The sequence below is a fragment of the Cryptomeria japonica genome, chromosome 10 (assembly GCF_030272615.1).
Source record: "Cryptomeria japonica chromosome 10, Sugi_1.0, whole genome shotgun sequence".
NCBI classification, from domain to species: Eukaryota; Viridiplantae; Streptophyta; class Pinopsida; order Cupressales; family Cupressaceae; genus Cryptomeria; species Cryptomeria japonica.
Genome location: NC_081414.1, coordinates 564,887,865 through 564,903,587, shown reverse-complemented (window position 1 = coordinate 564,903,587; position 15,723 = coordinate 564,887,865). Strand labels below are relative to the sequence as shown.

Genomic DNA, 15,723 nt, shown 5'->3' with positions numbered 1-15,723 from the left:
CTTATTTTCTAATATTCTACAGCTGCATTTCTTCTAAATTATATTTGCATTCAGCAACATATGTTTACATTATTCTGAATAATAAACAAGGCCATTAAAAGTGATCCAAAACTCAGAATACAAACAAAACAACTTGCATAAAAGTGTTCGACAAAATGTCAATACACTAGAATCCAATAACAAAGGGATACTGAGACTCTATAAGGCAGGGGATCTTACACAGCCATGGATAGCCAACTCCATTTCATTGTGGCCAAGAAGTTAAAAAAAGTGCTTGCAAAAAATTGTGTTGAAGAAATCACAGCACCATGATGAATTGGTTCTTTAAGCAGAAGAGCCAAAAAGTTTGGATGTGACTCAGAAGAGACAAGTCATGCGTTGAAAGGTAGCCATTTACAGATCCATGGATCTTCTTCAGCTTCTCTAATGTATTGATGTCAATTTTTTATGCTCAAGTACCATAAAACTGCTGCATGGAACTTCTATGGTCTCCCTAAGTTTTTTGATTTGTCCTGTATTTCTTCAGAAAGATTATGGAAATTTGCAAGTAAAAACTTGAACTAAATCTTTAGTATGCTCGAATTTTAAATATTTTTGGCAGGACCAAATGACTTGGATATGTAATAAGCACCACATGCTTAAGAAGTATATTGTAACCATTCATCGTTCAAAATCAATCACATACAAGCTATTCTTGTTTGCACAATAAAGAATATATTCTTTGCAGTGCCTGTATCATTCTCTTTGTCCTTTATTTTACATGACAATCAACTTTTCACACACAAAAGATTCAAGACATTTACAGATAACTGCATCAATAGCTATACATCTCAACTTTCTCTGCTAAGATCTTCAACTTTCCTGAACAAGTTTGTCAAAGTTCTTCATATAGCTAATTTTAGTTTAAAAGGAAGATCTTAAGAAAAAGAAGTCTTCAAATGTACCTAAAACTAAATAGAACTTCAATATTTGGGTACTGCTAACCCCTGGTAAATGGATTTACCATTCTTAATAAATAACAATTTGCATGAATGTTAAAGAATTTTGTCAGCATTTATAGTTACAAAATTATATGCATGGAATATGAAGAAAGATATAAAACAGATATACCTGGGGATCTTTGACAGCATGGTAAAAAGGAGATGCAGTGTGAAAAACACCTTCACAGGAATCTACAGCTGCATCAAAGGATCCCACATCAAGTAAATCTGCTTTCACCAGCTGAAGTCTTTCACTGGCTCCTTCTAGTTCAGATAAGTGCTTTGTCTTGTCCGGATTCCCTGAATCACAGTGAATGAATTAAGAAAATAAAACTCATGAAAATCATCAAGGTTATTCAATCCATAGTTTTAAAACTCGTGGACTCGCCACGGACTCGCGAGTCCATGGGAACCACGAGTCCATCTGAAAGACTCGCGAGTCTTTTGCAAGGACTCGCGCGAGTCTTTTGCATGGACTTGAGAGTCTTTCAGATGGACTCGCGCGACCCAGAAAAAAAGTCATGCAAGCTTTAAAATTGAGTTTAACATGTGAAAAAATTTGGTCTCTCCGTCAAGATTCATATAACTTATACTTTAAGTTATATTCCATATATACTGTCAAGATGTTTGAGAGTGGTTTCGGACCTCCAAGAGTTATAATGCAAAATCTAGTTTTTGGAGGATTCTTCAATTTTCCAGACTTAGTTAAATTTCAGGATCCTTCAGCGATGCCCCTTGACCCCAACTTGGGGGCGCTGCCCCCAAACCCCGTCAAAAAATATAGGGGGAAATTGCGCCGATGGAAGTAGGGAAAATTTAACCTCTGAGTCTGATTAGGCTCAATATAAAAGCATAATTAGCATTGAAGAAATCTTGGTATTATACATTTTAGAGTTGAAAGTTTGAAACTATGAGTATGTGACGTGTAATGTTTCAATTATGGCTCTTATGTTCTCTACATGCATTAATTTATTTATGTTTTTTGTAAAACTCGGTTTTTTTTTTTGCCGAGTCTTTCACGAGTCTTTCACGAGTCCGAGTCCGAGTCCAAATTTTTGGTTTGCCGAGTCCGTGGCGAGTCCGAGTTTTTCAACTATGATTCAATCAGCTGTATTTGGGGGCAAAAAAAACTCCTGTTGTGTATTAAAACTGAAGAAACTAATAACAAAAAACCTTTCAATGCAAAAGCCAAGTAGCCAGAATTAATCTCATGAAAAGTAGACAACATACTCAATTTTTCGTTTGCAAATGGTGTTCAATTTCCTACTTTTGTTTGAAGGTGTATACTACATGGTATCAGTAGGACCAGAGCTCATGAAACCGCCTAAACATTTTTCCCCCAAAAAGTAGAAGATATAAGCTTCTTAGGTTATGTGCAGCACCTCCTAAGACTTTATTTTCAAGAAAGAATGTTATGAAAAGGGATGCTAATACACCATCACAATTTCTAAAGCATCCAAATTTGTTGAATGAAATGAGAAACTGTACCAACTCTACCTATTTTGTATCACTATAAATTGCCACCTTTTATGGCTATGACTAAGGTCAAGTGAGACTTGTATTGAGAGTTGCAACAATGAATGTTAACAACCCAAATTTGATGGCAATTTGATTAATAACGTTATTGAAGGCTGGGAAATCATAATTAACCACAAGTTATTAATAGCTATGTTACTGATTTGATCCGATACATGCCCAAATCCAGGTCCAATTGAAACCTGGTCCAGATTCTGTTGCAGTTCCCCTATGGATTCATACACAGTCCTCCCAAGCATACTGGGGTACCCTCTGCAGTATGCCTGTGTGCACATGGGGGTGCCTGGGAGGACCCTAGGCGAACCTGGGCAGAACCAGATTTTGTTTTGTAGTGCAAGTTGTTTTGAGGGTGAAATTTAGTATTAGGGAATTTTTTGTATGTTGACCAGTCAATGTAGGAGGTCAGAAAAGCACCTTCTTTTAGAACAAAACACACAAACTAACTACACTTCTTGACCTTTTATTTTTTGAGGAGTTAAATAGCCATCATAATCTTAGTGCAAGTGCCAGTGACACTCTGGTTTTTCTACACCTGTATACATTATCTGGTGTCAAGGATGAAGACAATGCTATTTATGAAGACCCATATGATGCTGATTACTGATTTTATTATTTTGATATTCATGGCATTTGAATTTGAAAAATTGCCATTAAAAAAGTTATTTTCACTCTTATAGCAATTTTATTTATTATGTGTATTGTAGGTGGTATTCTGAACTTAATTGCTATTTTTAAGCTACAAAGATTATATATATATTATGTGTATTGTAGGTGGTATTCTGAACTTAATTGCTATTTTTAAGCTACCAAGATTATATATATATAGTTAAAACAATTATTAATTTTTTCTTTGTTGCCAAAGTTTTATCACCTATCAATGTTCAGAAACACTCCACAGGAAGTACCTAAATTACACCTAGGATTGTTCATCCCCAACCCGAGGCCTTGCACAACCTCACCTATAAGCATTATGAGATCCTGCATTGGTCCTTTCGCAGTGATACATGAGGACATTTTTGGTTCTTTTGACCAGAGCCTTGCTATGAACATGTAACATCACTAGTATTATGTAATAATCTCCTATTTTAATCTTCACCAATTGCATTCTCCGTAGAGGGATCTGTTGTGTTGTAAACACACACGCCCCATTGCAAATGGAGACCCCCACTTTTTGCTTCTTAGCTTAGTCGTTTTTGTTTAGTTGTCTTTAGTTTTTTTAAATCGGATAAGACTAAATTTAAAGCGGTGAAGACTAAATTTAAATCTTCACCGCTTTAAATTTAGTCTTATCCTATCTAAATCTAAAGGTCATTGGCTTTCCGCTTTAATGTTTTTTTCAAAATGCAAAAAAATTTTGAGCTTTTTTTGTGTCAAATTTTGAATCAATGAAATCAAGATTGGATAGTGGGGACGATTATGGATAGACATGTTTTCATATCAGAACAATGTTTTTTTGGTGAGATTTGGAATTTCATCAAACTTTTCGATTTGGTTCTAAGAATTTGATCAATTATGCCTTATGACAGTTATGGACACATACTCTCCCAAAACTTCAAAATTTATTTTTGTGACTTTGAAAGTTGTTTAAATTCTCATTTGAATAGAGCTTTAGCCCAAATGTTTTGAGAAAGCAAGCCTTTTGACGGTAATGGACAAGTAAACTCTCAATTGTAGACAACATTTTTTTTAAATTATAAAATTTACTTCTATCTTTGCAACTAAAATTTAGTAAAAAAATTATGTTTGTCTTAGAAAATCACCTTTTTATAGGTAAGCGGTATATTTTGTAATAATATAAAAGTATTTGTACATAAGATTTTACATCAAGCTAATATTTGCCAAAGGCCAAAGCTCCTTTGAACGAACAGATATCCAAACGAAAAAAGAAAAAAAAAAAAGCCTCTGATAGAGGAAGATAACCAAGAAATACTAATAGCAAAACATTGATAGTCAATGATTAATATAGAAGCCAAAGTATAGTAGAAGCAAAATTAAATCTCCTTCGCATCATTTGGATCTTCACCAAGTTCCTCAAGCTGATGTTCTTTCACCACCTTCTACATGAATTTGTTCATCCATTCCATGCCTGGAGCTGGTTCAATATCCATAATCCTTTTGAGAAACAAACAACCTTCAACCACTCAGCTATGATGCTCCATGAGAGAAATAGCTTTGAAATTTGCCAAGAAAAGGTGCCATATCACCGGGTCACCACAATTTAAAAAACACGGGATATTAGTCGGGCTAGGGATCCCTACCCCCAAAATGGGCCGCCGCTAGAACTGAGACTAGATCACCCAAAAAGTCAGATTGAATCAAAGTCTGGGCCAATGCCATCACCTTTCCTTTTGGCCCCCCTAAGTCCAACAGCAAAGCCACGAACATTGATGAGATATTTGGGTTGACATGGTAGCGGTCCTCTGCAACCAAGAATTCTGCCCCCTAAACCATCTTTATGGCTTCCAACATCAACCCATTTGGAGCCAAAAAGACCACCTTCAGCCTCTGGTCTGTTATGAAACCAAGAAACGCCATTCAACAACAAGGGTTGATCAACTGAATAAGAGTATCCATCTCAGAACCCAAACTAATTTTACTAGAAGTCAAGAGCCAAATGCCCAAAAACATCCTCCGTGGTCACTTTATAGCCAAACCCAGCTACAATTCACACAAGCTGAATGGACCAAAGCACTCCATTGAGAGAGGAATAATGGTTCTTGAAGATACAACCTAAAGAGATTGAAAGCCCACACTAGATGCAGCAGATTACAATCTTCTAAACTTGTGATGAAGGGGCAGAAATAAGCATGAAGTGGCAAGGGTCGGACTAAATGCCAATGCTATGGGCCACATGGCCTAATGTGGCAAGATAATGTGATGTCAAAACAGGGATTAGTAATCCTAAATGACAAAAAGGACATAGAAAGGAGAGATATGCTAACAAATGCATCAAACGAGACAATTATGTGTTTTCCTAAGTATCTAAAAGCCATCGTTGCACCAATACAGAAGTGTGCCATCAAACTCCAATTTCTTAGGAAACCAAGGAAAAGGTAGCCACCCCATCAGCTGCAAAGTTCGAAAGAGCATCTATTGCTGAGTTGGCTTCACGAAAAATGTGATTAGCCATATGATTAGGAATAAGCTCAAGGACTTTGAGGATTTCATCTAATATTGCTTGAAGCTTCCAACTGGTAGTGGAGCAACGTCGAAAAACATTAATGACAACTAGTGGATGCCCTTCGATTTCTAAATGAGTAACCCGCCTTGCCACACATAACTTCGAGCCATGAAGAAGGGCTTGGAACTCCACTTCATTGTTAGTTCCAGGAACTAAAGGGAGAGAGGAGAAAAGCGTTCTCCCCTAAGTATCTCTCAAAATGCAACCAACTCCATATGGTCCCAAATTGCCTCTAGAGGCTCCATCAAAGTTTTATTTTACCCGTCCTGGATTAGGTAGTGTCCAAGTAGCCATAGCCTACAAAAAGACGGAATTAACTCCGGAAATCCCATTAACAAAGGGCAAAAGGAGACGAAACCATTTCTTTCACATTAGGGTATCCCAAGGAGAAAAGGTTGCTTTGATGGATGAATTGAGAAGATGGCTAGTGGTGACTTCAACAATGGAGGCATCTACTTTATTTAGGAACGACGGAAGGGCCATATCCTTGTCCTAAAATATATGCCAATTCCTTCCATAACTCCCAAATCATGATGGAAGGGCTAATTAAGAACAGACAAGAAAAGACCAAGCTCTAATTAAGTAGCGGCTAGCACTGAAAGAGACCCAATAAGTCATGTGGAAGAGCACCACTCCAGCCCAATTTGGCACACAACCAAAGCCAACATTCCTAAGAAAAGGGGCATCCAACTAACAAGTGATCTATAGATTCTTCTACCTGTTTATATAACTCACACCTGGAGGGACTGTAGAAACCTACTTGACAAAAAAAATTTGGAGTTAGCATCTTCTTTAGTAGCACAACCCAAGCAAAAATGTTGGCCTTTGTTAGACATTGCTTGTTCCAACACAAATGAATGGGGATTTCAGTGATATTTTGCACTTGATCCAGTACTTTGTAACCATCAAAAGAATTATTTTACCCATTTTTCGAACCATTCCATATAATCTAATTAGTGCCATCCCTAAGACCTATACGTCTTCTAGACAAAATGTATTGAAGTTCATTCACCTCACCAAATAGAAAACCAAAAGAAAGAAAATCTTTCTAGATCCAAGTTGTGATACCATCTTTTTGAGCCTCTTGGATATAGTTAAAAACATTAAGACCCCAAGCTTGAAGAAGAGAAGTTTTTGATTCAAGGAACGTTAAGCAAATGATCAAGTGTTGGGTAACCATTCATTAATCCTCCTAGAATAGAGTAGAGCAGCCATCATGAATGTCCCAAGTGACGGAATCCATTATCACGAAATGGCATTTGAGCACAAAATTCCACACTTGTGATCATGAATCATAAGGATGCTTGAAGGTACAAAATTACCCAAAATATTTGTGCTGAAGAATATGGACCCATTTCAACCCTAGTTCAAATTACATTTTCCAAACTAATTTTTCCCCAAGAGCCTTATTCTATAAATTCAGACGCTTCAAACCAGCTCCCCCAGCCAATTTAGGGCAGCATATTTTGTCCAAGGAGATAAAAGCCAGCTTATCTTTGTCCCCATACCCTTGCCAAAAAAATTTCCTCATTTTTTGTTGCATTTTCTAATGGACTCTAGAAGGGAGAGCTAGACATAACATCAGGTAAATATGCAAAGAAGATATGACCACCTTTAACATAACAATATGACCTACCCACGAAAGCCAATGACCTTTCCAAGAGGATAGACGTTGAGACATTTTATCACCCAAGGGGTCCCATAATTTGGTGGAACAAAGCCCTCTAAATAAAGGGAGACCAAACAAGTGCACAGAAAAGAACCCTTGCGAAATTGGAGGACTTGAAGGATTTTACCTTCCACACGAGGTGAAGTAAAGAAGAAGATTTCTGATTTAGTTAAGTTGACAACTTGACCGGAAGCTTTGGAATAGAGTTCAAGAATATTTGAAATTCCTTAACATTGGCCTTACCAAAGAGCATCATATCATCAGCAAATTGTTGATGAGTAATCTGGGGTAGATGGCTACTGACTCTAATGCTTGAAATTAGACCCATAGAGTATGCTTATTGAAATGTGCAACCTAAAGCATTTTCAATTATAATGAAGAGGAAAGGAGATAAAGGATTGTCTTGGCGAAGGCCCAAAGAAACTAAAAAGAACCCTTCAGGAGAACCATTAAGGAGAATAGAAAATCAAGTAGAAGAAATGCAATTATAATATATTAAAGCCAATCCTTGGCGAAACCAAAAGCTTCAAGCACTTTCAGCAAAAACCTCCAATCAACTCTATCGTATGCCTTCCTGATGTCAAGCTTAACTAACATGCTAGCCTGTGTCGTTTGTTGAATAGAATGTATAGCCTCTTGAGCAATTATGACACCCATCTAGAATTGATTGAGAAGGCACAAATCCTATCTGTTCCTCGAAAATGATTGAGGCCAAAGTTACTTTGAGGCGATTAGCCAAGATTTTATATAGTGTATTGCAACATGAAATGGAAAGGAAAGTCCTCTAAAGATAATGAGTTCTATTTTTTCGGAATTTATGCAGTTAAAGTGTTGTTGATCTCCTATAGAAGAGTTGACTTCTTTTCTTCCTTGAGTCTTCTATAGCATCCACAACATCAACGCCTATAATATGCCAACATTTCTAATAAAAACTTGTTGGGAAGTCATCCAAACCTGGTGATAAATCAAGATGAAGTTGAAACGGAGCATTTTTCAGTTCAACCAGGGAGAACAGTGATGTTAGCATTTTGTTTTGGGCTTCTAAAATCAACCAAGGAATGTTATCCAAAACAAGGTTTTGGACTTAAAGATTAGAGCCTTCCCAATTGTTAAGCAGATTGGTCAAGAAATCCACAATGTGTAATTAACCACCCTCAGATCTTCAGTCAACACACGGCCTGGCAATCTTAGTTTAGAAATCCAATTCAGAGTTCTTTTGACTTTAGTAACAATGTGAAAATATTTGGAATTTGTCCCCATCTTTTAGCCATGACTCACGAGACTTTTGTTTCTAGAAGACAACCTCCTTTGCAAGAACATCCATAGAATCTTTAAAAATTCATTCTCTCTAAAATCTTTCTTGGTCCATTCCTGATAACAAAACTTCTTCATTACGCAAATGCAGTTGTTCTTCTATATTTTATTTTTTTTCTGAAATATGTTCTGGAAGTTAACTTTATTCAATATCTTGAGTTGTATCTTAACATATTTCAGCTTGGCAACTAGCTGAAACATCTTGGTTCCAGTCGGGGATGATTCTAACCACCAAGTCTCAGTTTGTTGCAAGAAATTTTTATCTTTATGCCACATATTTTAAAACTTAAAAGGGTAACAAGGAGGTCCTTTATCCCCTACAATGCTCAGCCGCATTGGATAATGATCAAAACCACAGAGGAATCTATCCAATTTTTCTTCTATACTGCTGAAACCCATTCTCGGATTAGTCCATGTGTATAAACCATTTTTCATAGGGATATCAAGAAAATGATTATTATCTAAGTCCAACTAAGATTGGATTCTTTTACCAACACCTCCACTCTTTTCATAATTGCATAGATACCATTAAAGTCCCCTCCCAAAATATGCAACTCCTTGGGATATATTTGCATAAATAACTCCAAATCTTGCCAAAGTTATTTCTTTTTGGAGGTTGGGATTGGCCCATAAACATTAGCAAGAATAAATTTCAAATTAGAAGTTAGACTAAACACCTTACAACTAATCCACTAATGGTTGGCTGAAAGTATTTCCGAAGTAACAAAGTAAAGATGCCAAAAGATAGCAATGCCCCTAGATGCCCGATCAACATGAATATTAACCCGATTCCATCCTCTTAAGCTACGAGAGAACCCCATCTCCTTTGTTGTAAACTTTGTCTCTTGGAGTAAAATGATGTCTACACTTGCAATGGCCATTTGACATTTGACCAAACATTTCTTGTTAGAGGCATTGAGGCCCCTGGCATTCCATGAGACGATCTTCATTGTTGTTTGGAAAGGGGATGACCCTTCCCAAATTTTAACTTTCTTGTGATTTTAACCTGATCTTCCATTTCCCCTGCCTATGAACGCTTTTCTTGATTGAATTTTCTTCCTCTCTTTTTCCCCTCACCACAATTTGGAGAAGTGAGGGTAGCTTCCGTTTAACTTATTCCCAATGTCATGCTTGGAGAAGCGATTTTGTCAACATCAACCCCTTTAGGCATCTCTAGTAGAACGAGGTTACCCTCCCATTCATCTCCTGCCCCCAATTCCATAAGTTGTGATACACCAAGATTATGATCTTTTGCTCGAAGAGAATGAAAAAGATCCATATAATTCTTGTGCAGCATGGAAAGATCCACAAGATGCTAAGCAACTTGTAAGGGGCTTGATTGATCCAAAGGGGAGGGTTGGGCTAAAGTCGGCAAAGAAGAATTATTTAGTGGTATCTGACCAATCCCAGTCAAAACCTTAGGAGCATTGGTCGTACCCTCAACATGTGCTTTGGCTATAAAGTCAATAGGACCAAGATCCTAAGTCGCTTTACCCTATGGTACTGGAGGAGAAGAACCGTCCAAAAGTAAACAAGAATCCTTTACCTGACTAGGAGGAACTTACTTTGGTAAAATGGCATGGCAATCTGCTGCCGAATGACCTCTATTCTTACAAGAACAGCAAAGAATTGGGGAGGAATCAATTTCCACCTTCTACTTCCATGAGCCATCTTCGTGATAAGTTCTATTTTTTCCCAATGAAGAGAATTCAAATCCAATTCAATGCAAATTCTAACATAAATGCCAAAGGCTCCAACATAAAAGTCCTCATCTATCTTGATGTATGTTCCAATTGCATCTCCAATATCTCTCAAAGAACCTTCATTCCAATATTCTGATGGAAGATTATAAGGTTTAACCCAAGTGGGTGTTTTGCCCATAGGTTGGGTCCAGGGATTAAAATTAGGTACCTAATCTTTGATAAAGAAACTGATCACATCCATTAATTGAGGCTGAGATATGATTTTCTTTTTCAAATCAGCAGTAGCACATTCCACAAGAAAGAACCCGTTTGTTAAAGATTTCACAAATACTTCCGCACCCCAATGCTGAATTTGCCCCCAAGAAGGCCATTTTCCAGTCCATTTGAAAAAAACAGCCCGCTCATTAAGACGATTGACTGAAGAATTCAAGAAGCAAGAGGAAATCATGATGCCCTTACAGTCTGCAATACTCCTTGATTGAGTCTTAGGAAGAGCATGAAATGAAGGATGATCAGCTGAAGTCCTCTGTTTCTTATCAAAAGACACAGGTTGTCGGGAAGAAAAAGGGGCCAAATCAGAGAAACGCTAAGAGTGATGACACCTTGGCTGGAATCCTAAGGGAGTCCAATTTGGTCCTGTGGCAAAGGTACTGTCAGAGCCTCCACCCCTGTCTGGCAAGAATCCATTACTAGCTCAAATATTTCTTGATTGCAGTCACTCAGAAAATCGAGTTTTCACCATTTTATTAATCTCTAAGTTTTTTGTCTTAGAAAATCACTTTTGATCACATTTTGATTGCTAAATTATATTTAGGGAAAATTAAACAAAATTGATTTCACTCAAATATTAGTTCTTTCTATACTTTTGAGTGTACAAATAGAATACATAGACCAGTTATTTGAATATACTTGAAAAAATAGCTATCTGGGTTCTACAATCAAGAATTTTCTTGCAGGTATTTAGAATAGGTATTGACTCTTGGGTTGTATTTAATTCTCTATTTTGATTTGAGGAACCTCGATGCAGAAAGTATCACTTTTTATTTCAATAAGTTACTCTACATTTTGTTTCTTCCTGTTCCACTCAGAATTGAATGTTGGATTTTTAATATCCTAATGGATAATCATGTAAAGCCACCTTTGCACTTTATATAGCTGATTTTACCAGCCAAAGCAAGTTAAAATCTGATTTGATTTAACTTCCACCGCTTCACCACCATCTTCTACTTCCTATTCCACAATTGAATGTTGGATTTTTTATATCCTAATGGATAATCATGTAAAGCCACCTTTGCACTTTATGTAGCTGATTTTACCGGCCAAAGCAAGTTAATAATCTGATTTGATTTAACTTCCACCACTTCACCACCATCTTCCACCACTTGAGGATTCACCGATATTGATTTGGAGTCTGTATAATCGATATTGGGGGACTTAGAAGAAGCATAGTTGGAAGGCAGTAAGTGCACTGGTGAGACTTGGTGAGACTTGGTGAGACTTGGCAGAGGGCTTAGCATAGGCCAGGCTGAAAAAAAAAACAAGGCTGGGCCGTGTGAGCTCTTCTTGAAGATATTGTGGAAGACTTTGAGCGCAGATCAAGTAGTTCTTAAACCAATTCCTGCATACTTATGGTGTTCTTTGTGTATTGTATTTCCAAATCATTGCTATTTAAAACCTCCATCTACGATAAGAAATGCTTATTCACATGATTACCTGTTAAATAATTTTTAATGGGATCCGTGTTTTCTTGCATTTAATTGTTGATATCTAATCTTATTTGGAAACAGAGTCTTTAGAGAATATGAAAGTTGATTTTTCATCATTTATTTCATCCCATCATTTACTGTGCCATAATATCCTTGTGTTCCGATCTGTATATGCTTATGTTATGGTTCGCAAATCTGCATGTGCTTACCTTTTGATTCTAAGCTTGGTATGGGCCTTCCTTAGTTTGCAAAATAAATTTCCTAGAGCTGTAAATGATGATTATTATTCCAGCGACCTCCATGGTTTTATTTTAATCTACCCATGAACTGCATGTGATAAAACTTGTTGGTGCAGCCTATACAAGGTTCTGTGATTTGAAGAAATTGTGTTTTCAAGTTGGATATTAATTTTTTATGAAGTGTATTTTCTGCAATGAAAAAAATAAAATATTACAAAACCATTTATAAAAAGTTAAAAAGGATTAATATTTAAAAAGTGATTTTATAATTCTTGAGAAGAGGTTGTGGAAATTCATTTGGTTCATTCTTGATTATTCATTTTGGTGACTCTTTGGGAGTTTGAGTTATTTGTTCAGCTATTCAATTTAGAACGAAAATCTTAAGGCAAATTTTTGTGTTGTGAATGAAAATCTATCCAACAAATATTTGGTGAATTCATTCAAGATTCGTGAACAAAAATCTATCTAACGTGAATTAATTCAAATTCACAGATACATTTAAATTGGTGATCATAAAAATTTGTCTAAAGATCTGCAAGCAAATAATTAATCAAATGAATAAGTTTTTCAAATATTTAATTTTTTATATTTTGATTATGAGATTTGTTTTTCCAAAAATGATTCACAAATACAAATAAAGGAATATTAAATGTAATAAACACCAAACTAAGCCATTCCATCTTCTAAAAGCATAACCATATGCTGTCATACCATAATGTGACGTGGAAAGGGAAACAGGTTATTTTGAAATGAGAAAGGAGCCGTGGGATATCTTCATAGTAGCTATGGCCTTGAGCACAGTCAATCTTGTTTTCTTTGAAAAGGTGATCGCTGGTTTTATTTGAGAAATTTGAATGCTTTTAGGACTCTAATTTATTTCGCCAACCTCTTAAAGGTATTTGAAGATTCTATTAGACTGTTCCAATTAGAAAGAGGCGTGAGGTGAAAGGAGCGAAGCATTGAGGTTTTCTATTAAGTTATTGAATGAAGACTACATTAATTCCTCAAGTGTCGCAGCCTTTGGAAAGTATTTTGGAGATAGGAATCTATTAAACCCAGCCGCCAGCTTTTCAAAAAGGTAATTTTTTGAAGACTCCTAAACTAAAAAGGACTCTCCAATTCATCCCTTCAGCTTTATGTTGCTGTTCAAGATTTTAAAAAAGTATCGCAGCCTTTTAAGAGTGCAGAGTTTAAATACAAAAAGGACTTTTCCATTAGCCACTCATCTTATTGGAGATTTGGGAAGAATTAAAAGGAGACAACGCTACTTTTGAAAGTTCTTCGGATGCTATGAAATTCTTGGGATTATGAATGTATCTGCAGTCTTCAAATTAAAAACTTATTATCTGCTGTTCACAACAATCAACCAGCTCAAGCAGGTCATTGTACCAACTGTTGTCCTGGACTGGTGGTAGTATACATATTGTCATTGTACTAATTATTTTATCCAGTTTGCTCATAAAATGTTAAGCTAATGTATTCTGGTGAATAATAGCCAAATGTAAGGACAATTAATAAGTAAGAATTCATTGCAGAAGTACTGATGATTATGGATTCTGTTGATGTCATTTTTGGCCATACTTGAATTATCTGTATGTGAATTTTTTGCAGTGGAGCAGCAGTCATTAAATTCAAACTCGTGAATCTAAAATAAGTCATATAACTGCGATTGTTTGATGTAAAGTCTGCAAGTAAAATGCCCATAAATTACCAAAATACGAAATATCGTTGCTAGGGTTTTTACAGGGTACAATATACCAGTACAGTCGAAAAAAACATTAGGTTGGGTGTATTTACATAAAAATCATAAACATTAAAAATTTACAGTTTAGAAACAGAAATTCGATTCGAAATGACACATATCATGCAATGCTCAGCAACATTACAAAATACAGTATACTAGCTCAACTACAATTTGTCAATAATCATCGCTCAATACTAAAATTATACGATCACTAATTAATGTAATATTTAATGCATTCCCCTGGCGAGGCTCCTTTCTTGGCAGTATGAAGCTAAATTAACAGTCCACCAGGCTGGAACTTTTAATTATTATTCATTCAGTATTACTCTTGATGTAAGATCACGGCAAAACATCTATTATCAAAAACCACTGATAAACTATCAACGGTATCTATCGTAAATTCCTTCGACCAAACGATTATCAAAAACAAATCAAAAAAATTCGCAGAAAAGCTGATTGAAGAATTGCATTTGAATTACACTGAATAACAGTACGAATACCAATAATACTGGAAAATGTACAAACCTAAATCACGAACGGTAGCTCGAACAACATAACCTCTATCGAGAAGAAGCTTGACGAGCCATGAGGCAATGAAGCCTGATGCCCCTGTCACACAAACGAGCTTCCCTGTCATTCTTATTTTGGCCCTGCTCAAGCTTACTTCGTATGCCCAAGTTTGGATGTTTTGCTGAGGTGAAAATTTAGTGCTATGGTGGGTATTTATATCACCGATTTCGGAAATGCCTTATACAATTTTTTATGGCTTTTTAAAAACTATTTTTTAGGTTTTAAATATATCTTCTACGATATAATCAACTCCAAAGCGTAAGCAAATGCGTAAGCGTTGATAATTCAGTCGTGGTAAAAGGTAGCTTCGTGCCAGAGACTCCAATTTAATTTATTCACCTCCACAATAAAATTAACACGTGGCAATGTTTTGTCTTTTTATTTCAAACTCCCGGTACCACGAATGTCATTAAAAATTATATTTTGAATTAATAAAAAAAATTAATGTTGGGATAATTAATCACCATGATTTAACTATTTAACATATATATCTTAAAGAAAATTATATTAAAAAAAAAGAAAAGTATCTTTCTCAACTAGATGTTCCCATTTGAAAACATATATATGCATATTAATTAAATATTATTTTATTCTCAACTTTTCAAAATATCATTGAAGATAAAATTAAATTGAAATATTTTTTAAATATTTAAACACCATGATTTAACTATTTAACATATATATCTTAAAGAAAACTATATTAAAAAAAATAGAAAAGTATCTTTCTCAACTAGATGTTCCCATTTGAAAACATATATATGCATATTAATTAAATATTATTTTATTCTCAACTTTTCAAAATATTGTTGAAGATAAAATTAAATTGAAATATTTTTTAAATATTTTCAAGATAATTTTTTAAAATTCTTCAAGATAAATTTGAATTAAAATATTAACTTTAAATTGATGCGAAAAAATGCAAAGCGGTTTTAGGTGAAAAAAGCAAGTATGGCGAAGACTTTCAGACAGCTTCAATGGGGTTCGAGGTGGGAGAGTCAAGCAAAATTAACCTACTAGTGTGAACGCTTCCACTATTGGTGTTGGGGGTCGTAATAATCAGCAATTGGAGTTATTGGCAATT

The 15,723-nt window shown here is 35.6% G+C and overlaps 1 protein-coding gene across 1 annotated transcript in view; it reads right to left on the bottom strand.

The window, feature by feature from the left end:
* LOC131060728 (phenylacetaldehyde reductase) overlaps nt 1-14,985 on the bottom strand; it is a 184,677-nt gene extending 169,692 nt beyond the window's left edge. The window contains exons 1-2 of the mRNA XM_057994078.1: nt 14,598-14,985; nt 1,111-1,280 (exon numbers count right to left, since the gene is read on the bottom strand). Coding sequence (XP_057850061.1) covers nt 1,111-1,280; nt 14,598-14,709 — 282 coding nt within the window. The 5' untranslated portion in view covers nt 14,710-14,985. The remainder of the gene's footprint in view (nt 1-1,110; nt 1,281-14,597) is intronic.
* Between the last annotated feature and the right edge of the window lie 738 nt (nt 14,986-15,723).